The 27,669-nt window shown below is 34.5% G+C and overlaps 1 protein-coding gene across 1 annotated transcript; it reads left to right on the forward strand.

Moving 5' to 3' along the window:
- The first annotated feature begins 1,667 nt into the window (after positions 1-1,667).
- On the forward strand, positions 1,668-17,213 carry LOC135153716 (uncharacterized). The gene is made up of 7 exons (XM_064097821.1): positions 1,668-2,007; positions 9,836-9,955; positions 10,835-11,058; positions 12,619-13,119; positions 14,166-14,293; positions 14,533-15,025; positions 15,572-17,213. Exons 4-6 carry the CDS (start codon positions 12,942-12,944, stop codon positions 14,548-14,550), a joined length of 324 nt encoding a protein of 107 aa, XP_063953891.1. The 5' UTR covers positions 1,668-2,007; positions 9,836-9,955; positions 10,835-11,058; positions 12,619-12,941; the 3' UTR covers positions 14,551-15,025; positions 15,572-17,213.
- Positions 17,214-27,669: the final 10,456 nt, after the last annotated feature.

Here is a 27,669-nt window from a genome sequence, read left to right on the forward strand (position 1 = left end):
GCAAATGATGTTGAACAAAATAAATTGAGAACTTAAGTTTTTAAACAGAATATACAAACAGAGAAATATATATTAACTGTTAAAAATCAGAAAATACGGAAAAACATCTGTCGATTTAGAATAAGTTCCCATAATTTACCCATTGAAACTGGAAGACATAGACGTCCAGATAAAATACCCTCACATTTAAAGGGGAATCCAGCCTTGGCCATAAAATGCTGTGTGGGGAAGGAGAAAAATAAATGAAACAGAATGGTGAAACATTGAAAGAAATCGGACAAGCAATAAGAAAGTTATAGCTGCTTTAAAATTGAGATCACTAATAGTATGTAGATTTCAAATTGGCAACTGGGTAAGTAAATTATGACAAGGGGCAAGGACAACTTTCCCATAGGCCATGTACTTTATTATCAGGGATTTGTGGTTTTCTCCTAAGTACCCATTCCCCTGGGGCAGTAATCTAAATATAATCCAGGTAGTATATTGTTTTATGTCCTCATGAAAGAAAAATATAATTTGAAATAAAACTTTTGGGAAAAATGAAATTTTAGCCATAATATGTACTGGAGTACATGGAAGAGTAGTCCTTGCCTTACATCACTATGACATCCCATATGCGGCCAATTTGAAGTCTCCATGGGTATAGTGATTACCAATATTTACAAGTTTTAAAAATTCATAACTTTATTGTTGTTTGTCCAATATTGTTCAAACTTTCACCTATCAACTTGTCTGATTTTTCTTTTCCTTATAAAAACAAGTTTTTATTCGGGTTGGATTCCTCTTTAAGAACGTGCAATAAATGTAATTCAGGAAGGGTTGGGGATGAGTATCACACGATAATAGAATGTAATGTACACACAACTGAAAGGGTGGTGTTTTTTGACAAAATATTGAAATGTATATACAGTTTAAGAACCTTAGCGATGAAGACAAATTTATATTTGATAATGAAAACATAATTGATAATTTTTGCAAAGCGATTATAAATAAGAGGGGTGAGTTTTAACATCAAGTACATTTTTTCTTTTTAAATTTCATTCAAAATATCTAAAATCCAACAAAGCCACCATTACCAAAGATATATCTCTAACGTTATACATTTATTTACTTCCTGATTTGTATTCGATAATTAGATAACTTATGTATATTGCATTATGCTACACCTTCTTTATGTTGAATTTCAATTCGTCATTTCTCTTTGTAATAATTGGAAATCTATGTATTGATGTATTGCTGATTTATACGACATACATGTACAGTTATGAACGTTTTTGTTTATGTTATCATTGTAGGCCAATATATTTTAAAACAAAATATTCATGCCATATGAATGAAGTTTGTTATTAAATTCAAATTCAAAATTCATGTACGGAACCGTACATCATGTATATAGGTCCATGATCATAATAGGTCCATGATCATACCATGGAGGTAGACCACTAACATAACATTACAAAAGTGTCAAACAATACACTGTAAACGCACCCTCACACACACCGTGGACCTATATGTTCAGCACACACACACACACTGGACGACGGCGCCCCTGTCCAGCCTATGGATACCCAATGCCCACGGCCACACGATAGTACGCGTGCAAGAAGCTTGATTTCGCACGTGTGTTTTGTTTACAAAGCTGACGCTGGGCATGGTGTAATTGTATCACACTGAACTCGAAATCTAAACTGTTCACTCGTAAATCTAAGTACTTTTCATTCAGCACACATTTGCAATGTGGACTAAATTTAAACGAAGAAGAATATACGATGGCGACGAAGCGCGACATCTTTTCGAAGCTCTCTATTTTACAGAAGAGGAAAATGCTGCAACAAGTGAAGAGGCCACCAGTTTACGGGCCGGAGTACGGTTTAGGCGGGGACGACTCCCAGGCCAGGCCCAGTCTGATTATTGAGTCGAGTTTTGGCGATTTGACATCAGCTACAGGTTTGAAGATTGCAACAAGCAACGACGTTGTTCGAGCAGATCCCGTTGGCGAAGAGAGAGGTAAGGCGCGCCTATTAAAGGCTAAGCCTTCGCCTAAGCCTACTTAAGTTACTTAACCTAGCCTAAGCCTTAGCTTAGCCTTTGAATTTAATATAGGCTTTATTTTTAGTTTATTTATTTAGTACTACGGCGCTAGTGTAGTTTCGCACCTCCCCGTTTAATGGTTTTCAAACATGTACAATCTCACCCTAAATAATTCACAACCTAAAATACTTGCATCTGATCCTCCAAAGTTCAGTAGAAGTTGAATATTTGCCGTTTTGACACTTTTTTTTACAAAGTTTTACATCTATTTCGGAATCACTCGGTCGCTTGAAGCTCAGCGCTGCACATAAGCAGTCGGTACGCGTACAGTACATACCACCTAGTGAAGTGCAAGAAGAGCGAGTTTTTCTATGGTATCTTCAAAAAGATTTTTTCCCCTCTTTCAGCTTGCACCAAGTATTACGGTAGTGGTTGTGCAGAGTGGTTGATGTTTGTTGTGTGAAGGTGTGTGTGGGGTGTGCGTGTGTGTGCTTGTTTGAATGAAATAAGAAATGTGAAAAATGTGAATACACGTAGATTTAGCGATGTAATAAGAAATAATAATGTAGAGCCTTGTTTTGAACTCTAGGTCAGAGAACTTTCCTTCAGTTTACAATTGTATGCTATGTTGATTTCATGCTAGTAGATTACATTTTTCAATTTTTCACATGCCGTACCATCTCCATCCATACCACCTGGGACATGCAATGTACATTTCATCCTTTTGTTTGCATGCGCATACACTCATGGGCGGAAATCCCAGGGGGAACAGGGGGGACGTGTCTCCCCTACTCAAAAAAGTAGAGGGGACACAATATCAAATGTCCCCCTACTATTTTTGGTCTTTTATGATGGTAAGAAATACATCATTATAAATCGAAATAAAACATGTATTTTGGGACGAGATGACCTTACTTTGGCGATGATAACCTTTTTTTTTGCTTGTCAAATTTTGGTTTTTAAAAAGTGCTCTGTAAAAATGTAAGTTTTATGGTCTGAACTTGCGCTGCGCTCGCAAATTTTGATTTATCAGGTACCTATTATTTTCGTGTATTCCATAAAGTTTTCAAAATATCCCTTTTCAGGTCTGATTGCCAAGACGTATCAGCTAGCGGGCTGCACGCTCGCATTTCGATTGGCGAGTTATATAAATGTTTCAATATAGATTATACAACAAACTACTTAAAATCCCCTTTTCATGACAGTTTATCAAAAATTTTAGCTCGCGATTTGCGCTCGCATTAATGGTTAAAAATATATTAACTGACGCATCCTATTCATAATCACAAAAGTGAAATGTCCAGTTTTTATGCCATTATATCATCAGATTTCGCGCGCTCGCATTTTTTGATCGTTGAAATATGTAACGCCTTCATGGCTAAGTGCAAGCAATCCTTAACAGGTACCTTTTCAACAGGTACCAGTTCAAAACGTATATAAAAATTTTCTGCTCGCGCTTTGCGCTCGCATTATTAATACTCACCCTTTTCAGGATTTACAAAACATGAATTGAGGTCTCTTTCAGTAAATATTATAGGACTAAATCTCGAAATTTCCCGCTCGCGCTTCGCGCTCGCATTAATTGTTTACTTCATATTCTGCTTGAGTTACAAAAAGTGCTTAGAATTTCCTTAATTGTTTACTTATATACATATTCTGCTTGAGTTACAAAAAGTGCTTAGAATTTCCATTCTTTAGGTGAACATGTCCAAAAAAATTCAGATCGCGCTTCGCGCTCGCATTATTAATACTCACCCTTTTCAGGATATACAAAACATGAATAGAGTGTCTCGTTTAGTAAATATTATAGGACTAAATCTCGAAATTTTCCGCTCGCGCTACGCGCTCGCATTAATTGATTACTTATATACCTATTCTGCTTGAGTTACAAAAAGTGCTTAGAATTTCCATTCTTTAGGTGAACAAGTAAAAAAAAAATCAGTTCGCGCTTTGCGCTCGCATTATTTGATTGTTAAATGCTACTTTAACAGGTATCTTTTCCATCAGTTCATTTCTGCTCGCGCTTTGCGTTTGTAGTAATTATTCAGTTGCATACACATCCTTTTAGGAAAACAAACATTGCCCAGAATCAGTTCAAATTTTAGGAAAAAAAATACATAACATTTCCAAAAAAAATTAGCTCGCGGTTCGCGCTCGCATCATATAAATAAGGATTATGATATTATATATTCATTTATAAGAATAAAGCTAAGAAGTGACTAATGAGGACTACCCCTTCAAAGAAACAAACAAAAATCATCTTCGAGCTGCCAATCGGGGAAAATATGGCTGAAACAAATTACCGCCCCCCCCCCCCCTATTGGCGAAGGCTGGATCCGCCCCTGTGTCCCCCCTACCTTTTGGGAGAGATTTCCGCCCCTGAAGGTGGATATGGATCGAACTTAAAAAAAAGAGCTAAAATTTTCATTATTATTACTTTGAGTTTTGACATAGGACCGGGACATCCTTACGACATGTCATGAAAATAATGACTATCTTCCTATTCCTCTTGCTAAGCGCGAGATGAAACAAAAGTGACAATTCAATTATTAAATTAATATCATATTTATTAATGCCTAATGAGAGCGCGAAATCTGATGATATTATGGCATAAAAGCTGAACATTTCACCTTTGTAATCATGAATAGGATGCATCAGTTAATATATTTTAAACCATTAATGCGAGCGCAAATCACGAGCTAAAATTTTTGATAAACTGTCATGAAAAGGGGATTTTAAGTAGTTTGTTGTATAATCTATATTGAAACATTTATATAACTCGCCAATCGAAATGCGAGCGTGCAGCCCGCTAGCTGATACGTCTTGGCAATCAGACCTGAAAAGGGATATTTTGAAAACTTTATGGAATACACGAAAATAATAGGTACCTGATAAATCAAAATTTGCGAGCACGCAGCGCAAGCAGCAAATGTTGATAAAATTATTCAGACCATATAACTGACATTTTTACAGAGCACTTTTTAAAAATAAATTTGTAAATCACACAAAATAATGAAAGTTCGATTTCCGAAGTGAAATATGTTTTGTATATTGACTTCCAAACTTGATATTTGAGCTCCATATTGAACAAGATATGTAAATCACCTAACAGGCAATGCGAGCGCGAAGCGCGAGCGAAAATTTTATATAGTGGCACGAAAGATTCTTTTTATTTTCCAAGTCTTCCCCTCATCTTATTTTATGCATTCGTCGTCCTTCTCTTCCTTTTCTCCTCTCTTTTCCCTCCTTTTTTCCTTTTTTCTTTCCCTTTTTTTTCTTGTTTTGCTCCGCCTATAGGGGGGGGGGGGGGCTCGGCCCCCCTGGATCCGCCTATGGGGACAAGGGGTGGGAAAATTTGACAAGCAAAAAAAAAAGGTTATCATCCCAAAAGTACGGTCATCTCGTCTAAACTCGTCCCAAAATACATGTTTTATTTCGATTTAGAATGATGTATTTCTTACCATCATAAAAGACAAAAAATAGTAGGGGGGACATTTGATATTGTGTCCCCCCCCCCCTGTCCCCCCTGGGATTTCCGCCCATGCATATACTCACTACATGCAGGGAGGTGGTCATATTACGTGTATGTCATTACTCTCAGTCTCGCACACTAACTGCACCTGATATCCATTTAGGTTTACCCTTCGTATAACTTTGATGATTTATGATTGGTTCCTTATACTCATCCATGATTATGCTCATCTATGATTGGTTGATTATATACAAATGAATATTTATGTTTGTGCAGTCGGATGGAAAAACAATAAAAAGTGGCAAAGAGAGCCAAGGCCCTGGGAACAATTTTTTTTCACCGGGGTGCTGAGATTTATATACATGTATATCAAGGGCGGATCCAGGATTTGTGAAGGGGGGGGGGGGGAGGTGGCGGAGACCAGCTTCCCTACCTGTTGAGAAACGTGGGCATGAATCAGTACTTGAGCGTAAAGAGGTCACAAACAGCCGCTCAAGAGCTGATGAGCGGGTGGGGGGGGGGGCGTGGTAAGCATAAAAAAAAAATTTAACCGTCAGTTCGTAATGTTTTCTGCAAAAGTGACCAATTTGAAATTCTGTGGGGGAGGGCAGGGTGGGAAAACAATTTTTTTTAAATTGGTAATGATTTTTTTTTAAGGGGGTCCAGCGGGTTTTTAAGGTCTAAAAAAGGGACTTGGGCGCAGCCGCGGCCGATTCGGCCCCCCTCTAAACAGCCTGAACCCCTCAAATCAGCCTGAAAGGGGGAGGGGGCGAATCGCGGCCGATTCGCCCCCCCCCCCCCGATCCGCCCCTGTATATATATATATATATATATATATATATATATATATATATATATGTAATTACATATATATATATATATTTATATATATATAGGCAGAGTGGCCGACTGACAAGAAAAGTGGATATTTCAAAGATTATTACTTGGAGTTCAGGAATGGGATATAAATCTCTCTAATCAAATAATGGGAGCTCGTAGCGCAAGCTAAACATTTTTTCCATATTCAGTACTTTTGTAATCATGAAAAGAATGCGTAATCGCGTATCTCGCTGAAAGCTACAAAAATCGAATCGTGAGCACAATAATCTGTTTAAATTGACTAGAAATTGGCCATCATGAAATTTCAAAAAAAAAAGAAAAAAAAAAGAAGCTCGCTCCTCATCAGTTTTTTATTTGGTATAAGGTATTCGTCCAGTTCTTTGTAACAAAACATGCATAGAATGTCCACTTTTAAGGTTGGAATATCACACATTTTTGGTTCGCGTTTTGCGCTCGCACTAATTATTGCTCATTAAGGTAGTCATTCTGATCCTGGTGAAATAAAATTCCTAGAATGTCCAGTTTCATGGATAGAATATCACAAATTTTCAGCTCGAGCTTCGCGCTTGCATTAATCGATTGGTGAGATATGTAGGCCTAGCACATATCCCATTCATGAGTCACCAAATGCAAAAGGTTCCTCTCCTGGTCAGTATATGAAAAATGTCAGCTCGCGTTTCGCGCTCGCGTTTGATTCTTTAGTTAAATTCACATCCTTTTTTCATGTTTACGAAATAAAATCGGAACGTTTACTTTTCATGTGGGGCGTTTTGGCCCAGTGGATAAGTCTTCTGACTTTAAGGCAGAGGGTCGTAGGTTCGAATCCAAGTCATGGCATTATTTCCTTCAGCAAGAAATTATTCACACTGTGCTGCACTCAACCCAGGTGAGGTGAATGGGTACCCGGTAGAAATTCGTTAATGCCTTCCTTTGGGCGCCTAGGCAGCCCAGCTAAAGCCGGGATAATAATAATAGCTGGGAGAACAGTTTTCAGAACTGAAGTGGCTTCCCTGGATATCCATATCATTATTATCATTATTATCATTTTAGGCCTACATGAAATTTCCAAAAGTTTGAGCACGTTTTAACAGTAATTGACCTAAAAGGTGAATTTTACATCTTCAGATTTGATTTTTTTCCCCAAACCGCTTGCTCGCTACGCTCGCAGAAATGAAACGTAAATATATAACTTATCAATCAGAGATCACTTAAAAAATTTTGCTCAACTTAATTACTATAAAACACACAACCTCTTTACTCAGATGATAATCTTATGGCGAAAATATCCGTTTGCACCAAAATGCCTCTATTGGCCCCTTTTTTGGCTATGCCCCCCCCCCCCCAAAAGGAAAATACGTTCCGCCGCCACTGGTTTAAAAACACGCATCGTCTTCATGGCTAACTGCAAAAAGTTCTTAAAATGTCCCCTTTAGATCAGGTCAGAGCTTATATTTTAAATTTCTGCGCTTCTTGCTAGCAGTTATTATCTAGTTACATAGGCATCTCGTTTTGAAGATCACAAACATATTGCCCATCATATTAAAAAAAAAATATAGCTCGCGCTCGCATTATTTAAAAAGGGTTTATCATATTATTACATATTTACTTTATTTTATAAGTATAAAGCTAATTATTGACTGTTAGGACTACCCTTTCAAAGAAACAAACAAAAATCAACTTTAAGCTGCCGATCGAGGAAAATATGGCTGAAAAAAAAAATTGCCCCCCCCCCCCATTTGACAAAAGTTGGATCCGCTGGGAGGGAGGCAGGGGGCACTTGCACCCCAAAAATGAAATAAAAAACAGGGAAATGCATATTTTTCCAAAATGGGAAAGTTCCTTTTTCAAAAATAAATATGCTGTTTTTCATGTTTTTCGAAATAAAATACTCTTTTTAAAGTATACAAGTTAAATTTTCAGGCTGGATTATTGCAAATTTTCAGCTTGCGCTTCTCACTCTCAATTATTCGATTGGAGAAATATGTATCCTAAAGAGGTCAATAAATGCTTTCTTTAACAGGATTCTTTTCTGGTCAGTATGTTTAAGCTCGCGTTTTGCGCTCGTGTTAATTCTTTAGTTAGATGCACTTCTTTTTAATGACAGCAGAAATCTGCTCGGATTTTTAAAAACTTATTTTCATTTTTTATTGAAATACCCTTAAGTTTTAGCTTGTGATTTACGCTCGCAACACCTCGTAATAATGGCATTTTAAGAATAATTGACCCCTAAACGAGTTTTACAACTTCACCTTTAAATTCTTTTTTACCAAGCCGCTCGCTCATTATACTCTCTCCCGAAAAATAAAGCCTAAATATACATTTTGCCATAATAAGAAGTCACTTCAAAAAAGTTTTTCTCTACTTAATCACTATCAAACACACAATGACTTCAAACAGATGATAATCTTAAGGTGATTATATCACCAAAGTGCCCATTTTGACCTATGAGTTTCATTTTTTTGCTTTACCCCCCGGCCGCCCTTGCGTTCCCATCCTCATAACAATTGAACAGCAACAGTGTCCCCGCCCCCCCCCCCCCCTTGCCTCTGCCTCTGCAATCCCGGTTATTTTGTTTTCGGATTAACGAACCTTATTTCGTTTTCGGATTAACGAACCTTATTTCGTTTTCGGATTAACGAACCTTCGGAAAAACGAACCTTATTTTGTTTTCGGATTAACGAACCTTATTTCGTTTTCGGATTAACGAACCTTCGGAAAAACGAACCTTATTTCGTTTTCGGATTAACGAACCTTCGAAACAACGAACCTTATTTCGTTTTCGGATTAACGAACCTTCGGAACAACGAACCTTATTTCGTTTTCGGATTATCGAACCTTCGGAACAACGAACCTTATTTCGTTTTCGGATTATCGAACCTTCGGAATAACGAACCGTCGGAATAATGCCACAAATGTTCGGATTAATGAACCCTTTTTCGTTTTCGGATTAACGAACATCGAGGTATAGGCAATTTACGTGTTTCTGAATTACGAACCTTCGGAATAAAGAACCTTCGGAATTACGAAGCTTCAGAATTACGAAGTGTAACCCTTATTTGTATGATTAAGTTACATTTCTCCATTTTATAGCACCTTCCAGAATACCAGGGGTGCTGCCTATGGAGAATAATAAATGAATCACCCCAAGGCAAATCTAGCACCTCTGCTTCCCAGGTCCATGGCATCACCTAATGTTTTGTTGTTCAGTAGAAAAAATGCTCTTTGAGAGGTTTGAAGGCAAGCGGGTTAAGATCAGTGCAAATACAAATGGAAATCTATCCTGAAACTGTTTAAGGCAAGTTTTTAGAATGCTTAGTTAATAGGTTACCAAAACCTTGTTGATATCATGGATTTCTGAATGAATGATTAAGCCCACCAAACCATACAGTAGATCTGAAACTTAGGCAATAATTTTGTTAGACTTCTTGCAACAGTTCTGAGATCTACTGAAGTATTAATAAGTCATTTTAATTTGTATTTTATCTATTCAAGATCAACCCTCCCGAGGAAGAAAACGTCTGATGGTTTATTTTGCTGACAGACAGACAGAGTCTGACTCCTCTCATTGCTCTGAAGCTGTATCACGTACGTGTAGAAGGAACTTCAGCAAAAGTAAGCTATTTTTAAGTTAAAATTTTACATAATGATAATTTTATGTTACATTTTGCACTTTGTTTTACCTGTACAAACCACAATGTAACTTGTAAGATAATGATGATAATAGCAGGGCCCGCTGGGAGATCAGGTTTTGGAACTGCATGAGTGGCTACCCTAGTTATTAAATGAGCTACTATGGGCTAAGGAACGAATGAGAGCATTTGTCGTTTGATAAATCAATTGGAATCTTAATTTGTAACTGTCAATCTAGATCTAACTGATTATACTGACAAGAGTAATCTTGATTTGGTAGTCATTACATTTTCATATGTCTGTTGTCACAACATTTGGGAAATTAATTTGAAACTATTTCCATGTCACAATATCACAATTAAAGGTCATTTCAGGTTAACTCGCATTTAACGGGGGGGAGGCTGGGAGGGGGTCCCCAACAATTTTTTTCACTATGCAGCTGCGCGAATATTTTTTTTTCCGCGCTGCTCCCTGACTTTTACTTTTAAATATTGCACATCTTTTGAAACCAAATTTGTGATGCCTGGGTATGCGGTTGAGAAATAACACAACATTTTTTAAAGCACATGTACATGTACATGTAAGACCTGCAATTGCTCCAAAATGTGATTCTGTATACAATGCAAACTCTGTTTCTCAACCAAAAATCATAAATGTATGCACATTTTATTTGTGTTTATGTGTTGTGCTATTATTGATTGCGAAAGGGTCAGGGTTGGCTGATTTAAATCACGTTGATTTAAATCATGATTTAAATCACTTCCATTGAAACGTGTACAAATGATTGAAATATTTTTTTTGTGGCTAATTTATTTTTAATCAAAATTGAAAGATTTTATCAACTTTATATCATCAAATTAGCGGCAATACTGAGGATGAAATGCTGCAGAAGTTATTGTCTTCATAAGATATCAAGAATAGATGCAAGCAAGGCCCGCAGAAGATTTCAGAACAATACTCTAGCAGATTAGAGGCTATGGATTTTTCGGTACCTTATTGAACATCACAACTTTGTAAACATGGGTGGAGACTCATCCTTGGGATTACTAGGACCCGCTTATGGAAGATGGAGTCAGGATTAGCAGGTAAATGGTTCAAGAGGTATCCTTTAACATGACTAGTACCATTCTCCTTACAATGAAAGGTGCGTTAATATCAATTTTTTTCGACGAATACTGGTCTAAAAAATGGACTTAAAACTAAAAGCATTAAAATTGGACATAAGACCTTGGATATCAAAATTTAGTACACCCAAAATTTCACCAGCAGAAATGTGGTTGTCACCTATCTCTTCACTCAGTCTTTCCATTGCTTGGCTTGGAATTTAGAACGTAGATAATTCACCCAAATAGAATTTCAAAAGGTAAAAAATTACCAAGTACATGTACAAGGGTTACCAAGTTCAAATACTTGGAGGCAGGATATGATTTAAGGATCAAAGGTAATCAAAGGTAATCACTCATAACTAACATGAATTCTATTGCTTTTAATCAGTAAAAATAAAAATCATGATACATTTATGAATTTTAGCTGCATGCAGAATTTGCATTTGATTTGTACATGAAATCACATTTTAAAGCAAATGTTGTTCTTACATGCACTTAATGTTTACGTAACATCGGAATTTGGTCTTAAAAGTTGTATGAGGCTTAACCCTCAATCTCCCGGGGTATTTTGATTCTTGTCATTCCCGGGGGGGGGGGGCCATTGTGGCCCCCCCTTAAGATCTCAGCCGTGGATTGCGCGATCACAACGAAAATTTGCATGATGGTAGAGAATGACGTAATCTACGCAGTTGCATTGGTAAATTTCACTGAATTCATATATTTTTATTTTATATTAATTAATTATGCTAATTTATTCATGAAATCATACTTTTTGCTCTGATTCACTAAATAAAGCTCCTAGAATGCTATTTTTTGGTGAAAATCTTCTTTATAGCATTCCTAACAATTGTGAATAAAAAAGATTCTGGTACCAAGACCGATTTCTTATGTATTTTATTGTTTTTTAAATTTCTTATGTATTTCTTTGTTTTTTTACTTTTTGTTTTTATTGTTTTTTCGATGGAAATCGTTCCAGACTTAATTCTGATCATAAACAAGGCAAACTTAATTAAGTTTAATCATTAAAAGTAGAAATAATGATACATTTATGAATTTTGGCCAAATACACAATTTGCATTGGATTTGTACATGAAATCACGTTTATGAGCAATTTTGGGTCTGACATGCACTTACATAATGTCGTAACCGCGTACCCGGGCGTCACAAATTTGGTCTCAAAATTTGCGCGAGACTTGAAAGTAAAAAGTCAGTGAGCGGCGAGGTCAAAGAATTTCGCGCAGCAGATATATCGCGAAAATTGTCGAGATGGGGCCATAATGCCCCCCCCCCCCCCAAGAGAATTAGGGTTAATAAAGGAAATAAGTCATGAAACATGGCAGCACAATATTTTCTTGTTACAGATTTATCATGAAAGATGTTCAGAGGGCAAAAACAGCCCCCCTGTCTGGTTAGGGTTAAGCTCTGAACAGATATTTAATTTATCATTTCGCAGACCAATGTGTATCCCGGGAAAGTGTTTTAAAATAATCTACCATAATTTAATTTGTTATATTCTTTTTCTTATCATTTTCAATGCAGGTAAAGGTAGGATTTTTAATGAAGGGCCACGCACACGAGGACATTGACCAGCTATTCACCCGGGTTTCAACATTCATAACACGGCAAAACATACCAACACTTTCATCTCTGCTTCATCATATCCCACTCTCTTATCGAAAACCAAATACCACATGGGAAAGACTCAACGCAGTCTACAATGTGAGAGACTGGCTCAAACCTTGCCTGAACAAGATGTCACTGCACAGCTTTCCACATCAATTTAGAATCACAAAACACAATGGAAAAGCTGTGAACATTACACACCAAGAAGTGGAGCAACAGCAGCGAATGGCAGGCTACAAATGGATGGGATAACATCATCACACATCACCCTCCAGGCCAACCATCCATTGTCCCTAAAGTACATGATGCTATTACACTTACCAACCTCCAACGGGACATTGCCAAAGTATGCCCCCTACTTTAGTATTGAAGAAAGTCAGGAATGGGAGAATCTGCTAGCTAGCATGGAGGAAGGTGGTAAGTACAGTAGATCATCTTCATGTCTTTGTATTGGCTTTGTTTGTAAGAGGGAGGGCAAGGTTGCTGAAATGGCCGATAATTTTTTTTAATTTGATGTGGCTTCCATTATGTACTTCAATAGTCCTAGGTATATGAGGAAGTAATTTTCCGCATTAATTTTGTTGACAGGTGTTGCAAAAGCTTTTTAAAAAGTATTGGAAAAATTTACAAAGAAGAAGAATTTCCTGTGGAAATAATAAAAAGTTTGTCACTCAATACTGGCATCTCCTTTATACGTACACCCTTAAAATTAAAAGTATTAAAAGAATGAAAGCATTTATTTATTCACATGTCTAAACAGGTTCATAGGATCAGAGATATAATGACTGTTTTGCATCTTAGTCCTGTTGTATGAAAATAGTAATTATTATATCCTACATAAATTAAATCCTGTATGCTGATTGGTTTAAATAGCATCATGTGACCAAACATATTCTCATTATTTTGCGGTGATGTCGAAAATGAAAGCCTACGGAAGAAAATGTGCTATTCCGTTATCACTGACGTCACTCGCAAGCACTAATACGCGCACTGAGCGCGTAGCGAAGCACTTCAGGAAAAGCAGGTCAGTCACTGAGTCAGCGGGGCTGGTTTGGTTCAGATTTAAAAAAAAAAAGGATGTACAAGAACTAGCTTATCAAGATCTATTGCTCTAACTTATTAAAGTAGGATATAAAACAAATATATCAGGCCATTATTTGGAAAACTATGGAGGGAATTATTCATCCTCGGTTGTACTGGCAAAATCATTATTTTTCCCTCAGCGCTTCGCCCCTCGGGGAAAAATAGTAATGCCAGTCCAACCTCGTATGAATAATTCCCGCTATACTCACTCAAAGCCTGGTATATTTTTATACTATAATAAGGTATAATTAATATCAATAGGGGATAATGGTTGGAACTTCCAATCATTTATGCAAGCACTTATAGTTTGAAATTTGGGTCGGATTTATCTTACCACTTGTGCATATACTTCTTTTCATTCTATCGGGGATTTTTGTCAGGAATAGAAGACTCTGGTAAATGGCCACTGGTGGATATATTGATGGATAAAGAGTCTCAGAATACACCACAAAGACATCTTGATCCAACTTCGGAATTCTCAAATGATGAACAGCAACCTATTCAAGCGGTAAGTAAATGTGTAAAAGTAGCCAAATTAATCCTGCCAGTACCCGCTTTCCTCACTTGGGTTGATTGCAGCACAATGTGGTTCAATTTATTGCTGAAGAAAGTTAACCCATAGCTGGGATTCCAAACACTCAGAATTAATCACTTGTGCCCCATAATATGTTCATGTGCACTATAACACTGTTAACTTGTATTGCCTTTATAATAAATATTTAGATTTTTCTCATTGCAATATTTCAGGTCCATCTAAGGTACTAAGCAGAAAAGGCCTCAACAGCTAGTATTAAAACTGGGAGATATGGTTGCAGTCTACTTAGAAGAGTTCAGTAATGAGTGGCCGCGAGTGAGCAAAGTGTTGGAAATGACTTGAGACAGTGTGAAGCTGCATTGGTACTCAGGATCAGAAACGTCCATGTGGATATCACCTACCACATCAGTTCAAGGACAGAAGGGTCAGCCGTACACAGGAGAAGTCTCTCTTCAAAAAGTCATTTCTTTCCCCTACAGTCTCACTAAAACAAACAAATTACCATAGGATATCCAGTGTCACTTGAAGGAAAAACGTGAAGAATACTTTGCATATTAGGTCTGTATGAACATACACTGTATTCATACCAATTTGGAATGAGTTTGTTTGTCCAGGACTCAAAAGCTGTATGTCTATATGGAAGCCACTTGAATTATGTATTTTTGTGATATTACAATGTACCTATATGTTTCCACATTGGATATGGTGCCCGGGGGGGGGGGGGGCCACTTACATTGACGAGTGGATACCATGCGCGACCAAAAAATATGTAAAAAGGATGTCTTATTCAAGATTGGGCACGTTACGTACGTAACAAGGGTGTCAAAAACACAAAAATAATGGAAAAAGGGTATCTATTTCGCTAGGAAAGTTACGTGTTTAGCGTCAAATTTGCGGGAATGATGAAACAAAATTAAAATGTTTTATAAAGGATGTCCTCTTTGCCCCAACACTACGTGTTTAGAGTCCGATTTGCGCGAGGTGTGGAAGGTGGGGCCGTGCACCAAATGGTGTGTAAAGGTAAAACCGACGACCGACGGACCCGTGACATAACATATCGTTGTACTTGTTTAGGGGTTCATTTCAGGGAATACTTGCCAAGAGTGTTGATTTGTTACCAATACTTGTTAAGGGTAGGGTTTCAGACGCCAATACTTGTTAAGGGGTGCATTTTCAGAATATGGAAAATACTTGTTTAGGGTGCTTTTTGAGACCCCATGGTCGCGCATGGTATCCACTCGTCAATGGAAGTGGCCCCCCCTGGGATATGGTGATAATTTCCAGGGTTTATCTTCACATAATTTTGATCACCTACATTTAGAAGAGATAAATGCACAATGATTGATAGAGAGTTGGTACCTGAAGTAGGTAATGAATTGAGTTCCACTGCCAATGGAAAGTTTACCCTCTCAGTGCTCAAGAGGTAAGCTCCTTACCATGGAACTCATTATGCAACATTTGCATATACTGAACAGGCACAAATAACGATTTTCGTTAATGGCACATGTCAGTTATCTCTCAAACAAAAATTTTAAGTCAGACTATGTGAGAAAGAAATTATACACCAACTGGAACCATCTGAAGACCTTTCATTGATTGCATAGTGCAATATAGTTGAATGAGTTTTATTGTCTTGCCTGCCTAGCTGAGTGAGACAATAGGGGTCACTTTTCCGACAGCGGCAGTGTCGTCAACATTGAAATCTTAACCAAGTGGTAATTCCATACGTCCGACCCCCTATATGTGGGACTTTCATGAAATTTTCTGTCTCTGATTTCTGGTTCTCTTGACAGTCTGTAATGTTCTATAACGTCCATGATTCGGTCAGTTTATGAAGTGAAGTAAGAATTTAGAAAAATGGGGGTCGGATGTACAAAAAGGCTTATCATTTTATGGAATTTCCCCAAGGTTAAGTTTTTGTCTCGCCTGCATAGCAGAGTGAGACTATAGGCGCCGCTTTTTCGATGGCGGCGGCGTCGTCAACATTGAAATCTTAACCAAGGTTAAGTTTTTGAAATGTCATCATAACTTAGAAAGTATATGGGCCTAGTTCATGAAACTTGAACAAGGGTAATCAAGTATGACTAAACATCCTGCTTGAGTTTCAGGTCACATGACCAAGGTCAAAGGTCATTTAGGGTCAATGAACTTATACCATGTTGGGGGAATCAATATCCAAATTTTAACCAAGGTCCAGTTTTTGAAATGTTGTCATAACTTTGAAAGTATATGAGCCTAGTTCATAAAACTTAGACATAAGGGTAATAGTGTATCACTTAAGATCCTGCTTGAGTTTCAGGTCACATGATTAAGGTCAAAGGTCACTTAGGGTCAAACTATGGCCATGTTGGGGTTATTTGAGGAATTATCATCATAACTTTAAAACTTTATGGATCTAGTTCATGAAACTTAGACATAAGAGCAACCATATATCCCTGAATATCATGTGTGAGTTTCAGGTCACATGACTAAGGTCAAAGGTCACTTAGGGTCAACGAACTTTGGCCATATTGGGGGTATAGGAGGAATTGTCATCATCCTAAGGATACTGGGGGGCTGAATTGATTCAGCCCCCCCTCAACATTTTTCGCGATAAATCCGCCTCTCGAAATTTTTTGACCGCGTCGTTCACCGACTTTTTACTTTCAAGTCTCGCGCAACTTTTGGGACCAAAATTGTGACCCCCGGGTACGCAGTTCCGAAATTACGCAACATTTCGTAAGTGCATGCAGACCCAAAATTACTCAAAACGTGAATTTGTGTGCAAATCCAATGCAAATAATGTTTTTAGCCAAAATTCATATATTGTATCATTATTTTTCCTTTTACTGCTTAAAATCAATTAATTTTATCTTGCTGATGGTAAAAAAAAAGTCCCCGACAATTTCCATTGAAAAAACAATAAAAAACAAAAAGTAAAAAAACAAAGAAATACATAAGAAATTTAGAAAACAATAAAATACATAAGAAAATAAATGTGATGTTGAAATTTTTGAATAATAAATTTGATCAGATGCCTATCTTGAGTCTGTGAAACAAAAATTAGAATTTTAAGGGCATTATTTTATTAATTAGAGCAAACTCATGATTTTACGCATAAATTAGCATAATTAATGAGCAATGAGATTTTTCGCAAAATTTGATATTATACTTTTGTAGATAATGCCATGGGTAAGGGGCGTGCCAATTTTCGTCGTGATCGCGCGATCGACGGCCAAGATCATAAGGAGGGGCTGAATCAGCCCCCCCCCCCCCCCGAGTCTTGTTAGGCGTCGAAATAGCCCAGTCTATTTAGGGTTAAAAGTCTATGGATCTAGTTCATGAAACTTTGACATAAGAGCAGCAATGTATCCCTGAATACCCTGTGTGCGTTTTAGGAACATGGCCAAGATCAAAGGTCATTTAAAGGTCAATGAACTCTGGCCATGTTGGGAGTATGTGTTGAATTGGCATCATAACTTAGGAAGTTTATGGATCTAGCTCATGAAACATCGACAGAAGAGTAATCAAATATGAATGATTGTTTTGCACATGTTTTAGGTCACATGACCAGGGTCAAAGGTCATTTAGGGTCAATGAACTTAGACCATGTTGGGGGAATGAATATCGAAATCTTAACCTCGAGTATATATATTTGTTTATTTCTTCTGTTTTTCATTGTTGTTGATGTAGTTGATGTAATGGTGTAGCTTTGAAATTAAGATAAATTTATCCTCGTGTAGCCTTGAAATTAGGATAAATTTATCCTCGTGTAGCTTTGAAATTAGTATAAATTTATCCTCATGTAGTCTTGAAGTTAGGATAAATTTATCCTCATGCAGCCTTGAAATAAAGACAAATTTATCCTCGTGTAGCCTTAAAATTAAGATGAATTTATCCTCGTGTAGCCTTGAAATTAGGATAAATTTATCCTCATGTAGCCTTGAAATTAGGATAAATTTATCCTCGTGTAGCCTTGAAATTAGGATAAATTTATTCTCGTGTAGCTTTGAAATTAAGATAAATTTATCCTCATGTAGCTTTGAAATTAAGATAAATTTATCCTTGCGAAGCCTTGAAATTAGGATAAATTTATCCTCATGTAGCCTTGAAATTAGGATAAATTTATCCTCGTGTAGCCTTGAAATTAGGATAAATTTGTCCTCATGAAGCCTAGAAATTAAGATAAATTTATCCTCGTGTAGCCATGAAATTAGGATAAATTTATCCTCATGTAGCTTTGAAATTAAGATAAATTTATCCTCGTGTAGCCATGAAATTAAGATAGATTTATCCTCATGTAGTCTTGAAATTAAGATAAATTTATCCTCGTGTAGCTTTGAAATTAGGATAAATTTATCCTCGTGTAGCTTTGAAATTAAGATAAATTTATCCTCATGTAGCTTTGAAATTAAGATAAATTTATCCTCAAGTAGCCTTGAAATAAGGATAAATTTATTCTCATGTAGCCTTGAAATTAGGATAAATTTATCCTCATGTAGTCTTGAAATAAGGATGAATTTATCCTCATGTAGCCTTGAAATTAAGATAAATTTATCCTCGTGTAGCCTTGAAATTAGGATAAATTTATCCTCGTGTAGCTTTGAAAATAAGATAAATTTATCATCGTGTAGCCTTGAAATTAAGATAAATTTATCCTTGTGTAGCCATGAAATTAGGATAAATTTATTTTCATGTAGCCTTGAAGTTAGGATAAATTTATCCTTATGTAGTCTTGAAATTAAGATAAATTTATCCTCGTGTAGCTTTGAAATTAGGATAAATTTATCCTTATGTAGTCTTGAAATTAAGATAAATTTATCCTCGTGTAGCCTTGAAATTAGGATAAATTTATCCTCATGAAGCCTTGAAATTAAGATAAATTTATCCTCGTGTAGCCATGAAATTAGGTTAAATTTATCCTCATGTAGCCTTGAAATTAAGATAAATTTATCCTCGTGTAGCCATGAAATTAAGATAAATTTATCCTTATGTAGCTTTGAAACTAGGATAAATTTATCCTCATTTAGCCTTGAAATTGAGATAAATTTATCCTCTTGTAGCCTTGAAATTAGGAAAAATTTATCCTCGTGTAGCTTTGAAATTAAGATAAATTTATCCTCATGTAGCTTTGAAATTAAGATAAATTTATCCTCATGTAGCTTTGAAATTAAGATAAATTTATCCTCATGTAGCCTTGAAATTAGGATAAATTTATCCTCATGTAGCCTTAAAATTTAGATGAATTTATCCTCGTGTAGCCTTGAAATTAGGATAAATTTATCCTCATGTAGCCTTGAAATTAGGATAAATTTATCCTCGTGTAGCCTTGAAATTAGGATAAATTTATCCTCGTGTAGCTTTGAAATTAAGATGAATTTATCCTCATGTAGCTTTGAAATTAAGATAAATTCATCCTTGCGTAGCCTTGAAATTAGGATAAATTTATCCTCATGTAGCCTTGAAATTAGGATATTTATATCCTCGTGTAGCCTTGAAATTAGGATAAATTTATCCTCATGAAGCCTAGAAATTAAGATAAATTTATCCTCGTGTAGCCATGAAATTAAGATAGATTTATCCTCATGTAGCCTTGAAATTAGGATAAATTTATTTTCATGTAGCTTTGAAATTAAGATAAATTTATCCTCGTGTAGCCTTGAAATAAAGATAAATTTATCCTCATGTAGCCTTGAAATTAGGATGAATTTATCCTCATGTAGTCTTGAAATAAGGATAAATTTATCCTTGTGTAGCCTTGAAATTAGGATAAATTTATCCTCATGTAGTCTTGAAATTAAGATAAATTTATCCTTGTGTAGCCTTGAAATTAGGATAAATTTATCCTCGTGTAGCTTTGAAATTAAGATAAATTTATCCTCATGTAGCCATGAAATTAAGATAAATTTATCCTCGTGTAGCCATGAAATTAGGATAAATTTATCTTCGTGTAGCTTTGAAATTAAGATAAATTTATCCTCGTGTAGCCTTGAAATTAAGATAAATTTATCCTCGTGTAGCTTTGAAATTAAGATACATTTATCCTCATGTAGCCTTGAAATTAGGATAAATTTATCCTCTTGTAGCCTTGAAATGAGGATAAATTTATCCTCGTGTAGCTTTGAAATTAAGATAAATTTATCCTCATGCAGCTTTGAAATTAGGATAAATTTATTCTCATGTAGTCTTGAAATTAGGATACATTTATCCTCGTGTAGCCTTGAAATTATGATAAATTTATCCTCGTGCAGCTTTGAAATTGAGATAAATTTATCCTCATGTAGCCTTGAAATTAAGATAAATTTATCCTCGTGTAGCCTTGAAATAAGGATAAATTTATCCTCGTGTAGCTTTGAAAATAAGATAAATTTATCATCGTGTAGCCTTGAAATTAAGATAAATTTATCCTTGTGTAGCTATGAAATTAGGATAAATTTATCCTCATGTACCCTTGAAGTTAGGATAAATTAATCCTCATGTAGTCTTGAAATTAAGATAAATTTATCCTTGTGTAGCTTTGAAATTAGGTAAATTTATCCTCATGTAGCCTTGAAATTAGGATAAATTTATTCTCATGTAGCTTTGAAATTAGGATAAATTTATTCTCATGTAGTCTTGAAATTAGGATACATTTATCCTCGTGTAGCCTTGAAATTAGGATAAATTTATCCTCGTGCAGCTTCGAAATTTAGATAAATTTATCCCCATGTAGCCTTGAAATTAAGATAAATTTATCCTCGTGTAGCCTTGAAATTAGGATAAATTTATCCTCGTGTAGCTTTGAAAATAAAATAAATTTATCCTCGTGTAGCCTTGAAATTAAGATAAATTTATCCTTGTGTAGCCATGAAATTAGGATAAATTTATCATCATGTAGCCTTGAAGTTAGGATAAATTTATCCTCATGTTGTCTTGAAATTAAAGGACAAGTCCACCCCAACAAATAGTTGATTTGAAAAAAAGGAGAAAAATCCAACAAGCAAAACACTGAAAATTTCATCAAAATCGGATGTAAAATAAGAAAGTTATGACATTTTAAAGTTTCGCCTAATTTCACAAAACAGTTATATGCACATCCTGGTTGGTATGCAAATTGGCAGACTGATGACGTCACCCACTCACTATTTCTTTTGTATTTTATTATATGAAATATTAAATATTCTAATTTTCTCCCCCTTGTCAAGTGAAACAAAGTTTTATTTCTCCCTGAACATGTGGAATTACCATTATTTTAACAGTTTATGGTTAAGTTAAGTTGGTCCTTGTTGTCAAATCTGTAAAAAATGAAATATTGTATTATTCAAACAATAAAAAACAAAAGAAATAGTGAGTGATGGACATCATCGACTCTCTCATTTGCATATCACTGAGTTGTGCATTTAACTGTTTTGTGAAAAATAAGCGAAACTTAAAAATGTCATAACTTTCTTATTTTACATCCGATTTCGATGAAATTTGCAGCGTTATGTTTGTTTGATTTTTCTCTATTGATTCAAATCAACAATTTACTGGGGTGGACTTGACCTTTAAGATAAATTTATCCTCGTGTAGCTTTGAAATTAGGATAAATTTATCCTCATGTAGCCTTGAAATTGGGATAAATTTATCCTCGTGTAGCCTTGAAATTAGGATAAATTTATCCTCATGAAGCCTTGAAATTAAGATAAATTTATCCTCGTGTAGCCATGAAACTAGGATAAATTTATCCTCATGTAGCCTTGAAATTAAGATAAATTTATCCTCGTGTAGCCATGAAATTAAGATAAATTTATCCTCATGTAGCTTTGAAATTAAGATAAATTTATCCTCATGTAGCCTTGAAATTAGGATAAATATATCCTCGTGTAGCCTTGAAATAAGGATAAATTTATCCTCATGTAGCCTTGAAATTAGGATAAATTTATCCTCATGTAGTCTTGAAATAAGGATAAATTTATCCTTGTGTAGCCTTGAAATTAGGATAAATTTATCCTCATGTAGTCTTGAAATTAAGATAAATTTATCCTTGTGTAGCCTTGAAATTAGGATAAATTTATCCTCGTGTAGCTTTGAAATTAAGATAAATTTATCCTCATGTAGCCATGAAATTAAGATAAATTTATCCTCGTGTAGCCATGAAATTAGGATAAATTTATCTTCGTGTAGCTTTGAAATTAAGATAAATTTATCCTCGTGTAGCCTTGAAATTAGGATAAATTTATCCTCATGTAGTCTTGAAATAAGGATGAATTTATCCTCATGTAGCCTTGAAATTAAGATAAATTTATCCTCGTGTAGCCTTGAAATTAGGATAAATTTATCCTCGTGTAGCTTTGAAAATAAGATAAATTTATCATCGTGTAGCCTTGAAATTAAGATAAATTTATCCTTGTGTAGCCATGAAATTAGGATAAATTTATTTTCATGTAGCCTTGAAGTTAGGATAAATTTATCCTTATGTAGTCTTGAAATTAAGATAAATTTATCCTCGTGTAGCTTTGAAATTAGGATAAATTTATCCTTATGTAGTCTTGAAATTAAGATAAATTTATCCTCGTGTAGCCTTGAAATTAGGATAAATTTATCCTCATGAAGCCTTGAAATTAAGATAAATTTATCCTCGTGTAGCCATGAAATTAGGTTAAATTTATCCTCATGTAGCCTTGAAATTAAGATAAATTTATCCTCGTGTAGCCATGAAATTAAGATAAATTTATCCTTATGTAGCTTTGAAACTAGGATAAATTTATCCTCATTTAGCCTTGAAATTGAGATAAATTTATCCTCTTGTAGCCTTGAAATTAGGAAAAATTTATCCTCGTGTAGCTTTGAAATTAAGATAAATTTATCCTCATGTAGCTTTGAAATTAAGATAAATTTATCCTCATGTAGCTTTGAAATTAAGATAAATTTATCCTCATGTAGCCTTGAAATTAGGATAAATTTATCCTCATGTAGCCTTAAAATTTAGATGAATTTATCCTCGTGTAGCCTTGAAATTAGGATAAATTTATCCTCATGTAGCCTTGAAATTAGGATAAATTTATCCTCGTGTAGCCTTGAAATTAGGATAAATTTATCCTCGTGTAGCTTTGAAATTAAGATGAATTTATCCTCATGTAGCTTTGAAATTAGGATATTTATATCCTCGTGTAGCCTTGAAATTAGGATAAATTTATCCTCATGAAGCCTAGAAATTAAGATAAATTTATCCTCGTGTAGCCATGAAATTAAGATAGATTTATCCTCATGTAGCCTTGAAATTAGGATAAATTTATTTTCATGTAGCTTTGAAATTAAGATAAATTTATCCTTGTGTAGCCTTGAAATTAGGATAAATTTATCCTCGTGTAGCTTTGAAATTAAGATAAATTTATCCTCATGTAGCCATGAAATTAAGATAAATTTATCCTCGTGTAGCCATGAAATTAGGATAAATTTATCCTCGTGTAGCCTTGAAATAAAGATAAATTTATCCTCATGTAGCCTTGAAATTAGGATGAATTTATCCTCATGTAGTCTTGAAATAAGGATAAATTTATCCTTGTGTAGCCTTGAAATTAGGATAAATTTATCCTCATGTAGTCTTGAAATTAAGATAAATTTATCCTCGTGTAGCCTTGAAATAAGGATAAATTTATCCTCGTGTAGCTTTGAAAATAAGATAAATTTATCATCGTGTAGCCTTGAAATTAAGATAAATTTATCCTTGTGTAGCTATGAAATTAGGATAAATTTATCCTCATGTACCCTTGAAGTTAGGATAAATTAATCCTCATGTAGTCTTGAAATTAAGATAAATTTATCCTCGTGTAGCTTTGAAATTAGGTAAATTTATCCTCATGTAGCCTTGAAATTAGGATAAATTTATCATCATGTAGCCTTGAAGTTAGGATAAATTTATCCTCATGTTGTCTTGAAATTAAAGGACAAGTCCACCCCAACAAATAGTTGATTTGAAAAAAAGGAGAAAAATCCAACAAGCAAAACACTGAAAATTTCATCAAAATCGGATGTAAAATAAGAAAGTTATGACATTTTAAAGTTTCGCCTAATTTCACAAAACAGTTATATGCACATCCTGGTTGGTATGCAAATTGGCAGACTGATGACGTCACCCACTCACTATTTCTTTTGTATTTTATTATATGAAATATTAAATATTCTAATTTTCTCCCCCTTGTCAAGTGAAACAAAGTTTTATTTCTCCCTGAACATGTGGAATTACCATTATTTTAACAGTTTATGGTTAAGTTAAGTTGGTCCTTGTTGTCAAATCTGTAAAAATTGAAATATTGTATTATTCAAACAATAAAAAACAAAAGAAATAGTGAGTGATGGACATCATCGACTCTCTCATTTGCATATCACTGAGTTGTGCATTTAACTGTTTTGTGAAAAATAAGCGAAACTTAAAAATGTCATAACTTTCTTATTTTACATCCGATTTCGATGAAATTTGCAGCGTTATGTTTGTTTGATTTTTCTCTATTGATTCAAATCAACAATTTACTGGGGTGGACTTGACCTTTAAGATAAATTTATCCTCGTGTAGCTTTGAAATTAGGATAAATTTATCCTCATGTAGCCTTGAAATTGGGATAAATTTATCCTCGTGTAGCTTTGAAATTAGGATAAATTTATCCTCGTGTAGCCTTGAAATTAGGATAAATTTATCCTCATGAAGCCTTGAAATTAAGATAAATTTATCCTCGTGTAGCCATGAAACTAGGATAAATTTATCCTCATGTAGCCTTGAAATTAAGATAAATTTATCCTCGTGTAGCCATGAAATTAAGATAAATTTATCCTCATGTAGCTTTGAAATTAAGATAAATTTATCCTCATGTAGCTTTGAAAATAAGATAAAATTATCCTCGTGTAGCCATGAAATTAAGATAGATTTATCCTCATGTAGTCTTGAAATTAAGATAAATTTATCCTCGTGTAGCTTTGAAATTAGGATAAATTTATCCTCGTGTAGCTTTGAAATTAAGATAAATTTATCCTCATGTAGCTTTGAAATTAAGATAAATTTATCCTCATGTAGCCTTGAAATAAGGATAAATTTATCCTCATGTAGCCTTGAAATTAGGATAAATTTACCCTCATGTAGTCTTGAAATTAAGATAAATTTATCCTTGTGTAGCCTTGAAATTCGGATAAATTTATCCTCGTGTAGCTTTGAAATTAAGATAAATTTATCCTCATGTAGCCTTGAAATTAAGATAAATTTATCCTCGTGTAGCCATGAAATTAGGAAAAATTTATCCTCATGTAGCTTTGAAATTAAGATAAATTTATCCTCGTGTAGCCTTGAAATTAAGATAAATTTATCCTCGTGTAGCTTTGAAATTAAGATAAATTTATCCTCATGTAGCCTTGAAATTAGGATAAATTTATCCTCTTGTAGCCTTGAAATGAGGATAAATTTATCCTCATGTAGCCTTGAAATTAGGATAAATTTATCCTCATGTAGCCTTGAAATTAGTTTAAATTTATCCTCATGTAGTCTTGAAATTAAGATAAATTTATCCTTGTGTAGCCTTGAAATTCGGATAAATTTATCCTCGTGTAGCTTTGAAATTAAGATAAATTTATCCTCATGTAGCCTTGAAATTAAGATAAATTTATCCTCGTGTAGCCATGAAATTAGGAAAAATTTATCCTCATGTAGCTTTGAAATTAAGATAAATTTATCCTCGTGTAGCCTTGAAATTAAGATAAATTTATTTTCATGTAGCTTTGAAATTAAGATAAATTTATCCTCGTGTAGCCTTGAAATAAGGATAAATTTATCCTCATGTAGCCTTGAAATTAGGATAAATTTATCCTCATGTAGTCTTGAAATAAGGATAAATTTATCCTTGTGTAGCCTTGAAATTAGGATAAATTTATCCTCATGTAGTCTTGAAATTAAGATAAATTTATCCTTGTGTAGCCTTGAAATTAGGATAAATTTATCCTCGTGTAGCTTTGAAATTAAGATAAATTTATCCTCATGTAGCCATGAAATTAAGATAAATTTATCCTCGTGTAGCCATGAAATTAGGATAAATTTATCTTCGTGTAGCTTTGAAATTAAGATAAATTTATCCTCGTGTAGCCTTGAAATTAAGATAAATTTATCCTCGTGTAGCTTTGAAATTAAGATACATTTATCCTCATGTAGCCTTGAAATTAGGATAAATTTATCCTCTTGTAGCCTTGAAATGAGGATAAATTTATCCTCGTGTAGCTTTGAAATTAAGATAAATTTATCCTCATGCAGCTTTGAAATTAGGATAAATTTATTCTCATGTAGTCTTGAAATTAGGATACATTTATCCTCGTGTAGCCTTGAAATTAGGATAAATTTATCCTCGTGCAGCTTCGAAATTGAGATAAATTTATCCCCATGTAGCCTTGAAATTAAGATAAATTTATCCTCGTGTAGCCTTGAAATTAGGATAAATTTATCCTCGTGTAGCTTTGAAAATAAAATAAATTTATCCTCGTGTAGCCTTGAAATTAAGATAAATTTATCCTTGTGTAGCCATGAAATTAGGATAAATTTATCATCATGTAGCCTTGAAGTTAGGATAAATTTATCCTCATGTTGTCTTGAAATTAAAGGACAAGTCCACCCCAACAAATAGTTGATTTGAAAAAAAGGAGAAAAATCCAACAAGCAAAACACTGAAAATTTCATCAAAATCGGATGTAAAATAAGAAAGTTATGACATTTTAAAGTTTCGCCTAATTTCACAAAACAGTTATATGCACATCATGGTTGGTATGCAAATTGGCAGACTGATGACGTCACCCACTCACTATTTCTTTTGTATTTTATTATATGAAATATTAAATATTCTAATTTTCTCCCCCTTGTCAAGTGAAACAAAGTTTTATTTCTCCCTGAACATGTGGAATTACCATTATTTTAACAGTTTATGGTTAAGTTAAGTTGGTCCTTGTTGTCAAATCTGTAAAAATTGAAATATTGTATTATTCAAACAATAAAAAACAAAAGAAATAGTGAGTGATGGACATCATCGACTCTCTCATTTGCATATCACTGAGTTGTGCATTTAACTGTTTTGTGAAAAATAAGCGAAACTTAAAAATGTCATAACTTTCTTATTTTACATCCGATTTCGATGAAATTTGCAGCGTTATGTTTGTTTGATTTTTCTCTATTGATTCAAATCAACAATTTACTGGGGTGGACTTGACCTTTAAGATAAATTTATCCTCGTGTAGCTTTGAAATTAGGATAAATTTATCCTCATGTAGCCTTGAAATTGGGATAAATTTATCCTCGTGTAGCTTTGAAATTAGGATAAATTTATCCTCGTGTAGCCTTGAAATTAGGATAAATTTATCCTCATGAAGCCTTGAAATTAAGATAA

The sequence above is a fragment of the Lytechinus pictus genome, chromosome 3 (genome assembly GCF_037042905.1).
Source record: "Lytechinus pictus isolate F3 Inbred chromosome 3, Lp3.0, whole genome shotgun sequence".
NCBI classification, from domain to species: Eukaryota; Metazoa; Echinodermata; class Echinoidea; order Temnopleuroida; family Toxopneustidae; genus Lytechinus; species Lytechinus pictus.

Bases quoted from the DNA above. Each gene is read 5' to 3' on its own strand.
- LOC135153716 (XM_064097821.1), top strand. From the start codon at position 12,942: ATGGATGGGATAACATCATCACACATCACCCTCCAGGCCAACCATCCA. The intron at 13,120-14,165 runs GTAAGTACAGTA...GATTTTTGTCAG, and splicing joins AGCTAGCATGGAGGAAGGTG to GAATAGAAGACTCTGGTAAA.